The following is a 2675-nucleotide window of genomic DNA, read 5'->3' as shown; positions in this document are numbered from 1 at the left end:
TACAAGTTCATAGTTTACCAGATATAATAACTTCGAGTTGGGATTTAGCATCTTGACTTTTGGCATACAAAAGTGTTTGAGAATGTTTGAGAGTTTTTAAAACACCATTGACAACAAATGTTTAAGAGTTTTTAAAACACCATTGACAACACCCAAAGCCACCTCACATTCTATTACAAGCATTGTGTGGCTTTTGGTGTTACATGCCATTGGTTTGTGGTGAAATCCGTTGTTTTGCGCTCAACAAAGAAGTCTACAAGTTGGTTCTGGGGCATGCGGTGGCTGCAGCACAATCAACCACGGAGCGAGTTTACAGATAACTCCGACATGTAACACTTTTAAACGTCCTCCATAAAACGCATGTCCAACGAGCATACCTCAGAGGAGGATCTACAGACCAAGGCAGAAACAGACTCGTTATTTAACAGCACCTGTCAGTCTGTACAGAAGGTGAACTAGGACCGTGTTTCTTCTTGCCCGTCGATGGGACAAGGGTTGAGTGTGCGAAGCACATGGGTGCAGAGCCTAGCTGCCGGATAATAAATGGACCACTGCGAAATGTCTCTGGAACGTCTCAAGAGCGTATTGCACTATATTCTCTGCATATACTCTGTAGTGTTATAACATCTGCGTATCCTTCTATCATATAGATGTCCTTTATTAGATGAGGACATCCAAATAGCAAGCTATCATAGTCACTACTTAGTACAGCATCTACTTCTCGGCTTTGGCACATATGATTACATGTAACGTCTGCTTCATATTCTCCTACTGCACATACATCAAGAGATATACTTACACGCACTCTTCAAGGTTTTAGGTTTCTGATATACTTACACGCACTCTTCAAGGTTTCCTTAATAGACTTTCGGTTCAGATCACCTTCCAGGTTGTCATGCATCTGCTTCAACCTGTTGTACTCAGGTGACTCAGGGCCTACACACGCCGTGCACTCGTTCAGCAGCCGACGCGTTGCGGCAAATGCGTAGTCCCAGCAATTGTTGTCTTTCAAGTTGTAATGAGGATCGGTAGCTCCCTTTAAAATCTCTTCGATCTTGGATAATCCGATCTTCGTCCGGCACTGCATAGCGTAGAGGCGGACGCCTTCGTGAAGACGGTAGTCAACTTCTGACTTGTCGACCAGCGCTTCTATGTGGATGCCAACTTCGTGTGCACGCCCTGTTAGTTTCTCCGCAAGAATATGTAGCTTTGCGGCACCGCCACTCTCCAGCTCCAGGACCAGGTAGTCGTGGTTAATCAAACCCCGCATCTGCGCAAAACACACACACACACACATACATGTGCATCTGGTCCAACAAAATTTCTGATGACGACCATCAGTGGTTTCTTTCTCAGGCTGAATTTCACAAAATTTCTGTTCAAAAAGAAAATGAGGCCGCCGCATAAACGAAGAAAATTCAATGGCGAATACTCAACTGAAATCATCACCCTGAAAATCCACTCTCAGGCTGGGGGCACGTAGCCAGCAATTGGACTGACAGGGCTGCGGATACCATGTAGGTATAACAATGGTATTGCAACGGCATCCCATTGGTATCCCCAGGGGTATCGCAGGGTGTCTCCAGATATCGGATGCTCTAAACTACATTCGGTGTGTCTGGTAGCTAACCTACAACCTTCCAACCGTAGGGGGGTGCCAGGCCTGTTTCTGAAAGAGATAAATCACTGATGTGCATGATGGTTTCAACGACGGTACCGAATCTATGTTGAAACTAACTTGCCGGTCCAACCGTGGTCTAAACTGCTATGGTCACGGAACTCACCTCCTTGATTTTCTGGACCTGTGCCGCCGACACATCGGACTCTCCGCTGGCATCTTGTAGCCCCTGGACACTGATTTGCGCAACTTGCTCGAGAGCCCTCTGGCAGTAGTTGATCGTCACGAGTGTGCAGTCCGTACAGAAGGCGTTGTACTTGGTGTCTCCCAGGGTCCCAGAAATATGACAGTACACATCTCCCGCGATCGTTGTGAAATGGGCAGAGTCGCCCGAGAAATGCTCTACCAGTTCCAACGCTGTTTTCACGATACTCCTCCGAAACCTGTAGGAGGCTTTCGATGAGGCCCCCAAACCAGTCCTTGCGAGCTTTCTGCTGGACTCCGACGAAGACATGACTTAGGATTAACGGGGCAAGCGCTGGATTGCACTGCGAGAATCACGATATGTCTGGAGAAACTTGGGTCAAACCTGTGTCGTCCTGAGCATCGAGGTGCAGCTTTATGGTCACCGTTGTCTGTACAATCATGTCATTGTGGCTCTGACAGGCGGAGGCTGGTACAGCTTACCACATTCACTATCGTAGTCAGCACGTAACCTTTTTCCTCTTAAAATTATTTCCTTGAAATTTGTACAGCGAGGCAAGACATGCTGAGTGTTGCTCCAATATGCCCCCTACTGTGTCATTCAATTTTTTTTTTTTTTAAATATAAATAATGATAGATATAAATCTTTGTGAAGTACAGAAGACCGCAGTGGTCTCTAAATCGTAGGGAAACATGTAAAAATAGTCTAGCCGACGAGGATGACTCGTGCATTGTGAGAGGGTGTCCATTCTGCTTTCCAACTCGTCTGCAGAGCCGTGATGCCCGCTGTTCTGACAGTCGGCTCGGGTGGCACTAAATTTCGACCGCTTCGGTTCTCAAATCTGGGTGCAAT

General features: G+C 46.6%; 1 protein-coding gene across 1 annotated transcript; it reads right to left on the bottom strand.

Annotated features, from left to right (window-relative positions):
* Positions 1-213: 213 nt before the first annotated feature.
* On the bottom strand, positions 214-2200 carry LOC149987687 (uncharacterized). Its single transcript, XM_090243555.1, has 3 exons — positions 1785-2200; positions 838-1270; positions 214-390 (listed from the first exon to the last, which is right to left on the bottom strand). Exons 1-3 carry the CDS (start codon positions 2130-2132, stop codon positions 311-313), a joined length of 861 nt encoding a protein of 286 aa, XP_090099681.1. The 5' UTR covers positions 2133-2200; the 3' UTR covers positions 214-310.
* Between the last annotated feature and the right edge of the window lie 475 nt (positions 2201-2675).

The sequence above is a fragment of the Physcomitrium patens genome, chromosome 16 (genome assembly GCF_059467195.1).
Source record: "Physcomitrium patens ecotype Gransden chromosome 16, ASM5946719v1, whole genome shotgun sequence".
In the NCBI taxonomy this organism is placed as follows: domain Eukaryota; kingdom Viridiplantae; phylum Streptophyta; class Bryopsida; order Funariales; family Funariaceae; genus Physcomitrium; species Physcomitrium patens.
The sequence above is the reverse complement of the archived record's forward strand: the minus strand, read 5'-3'. Positions and strand labels throughout refer to the sequence as shown.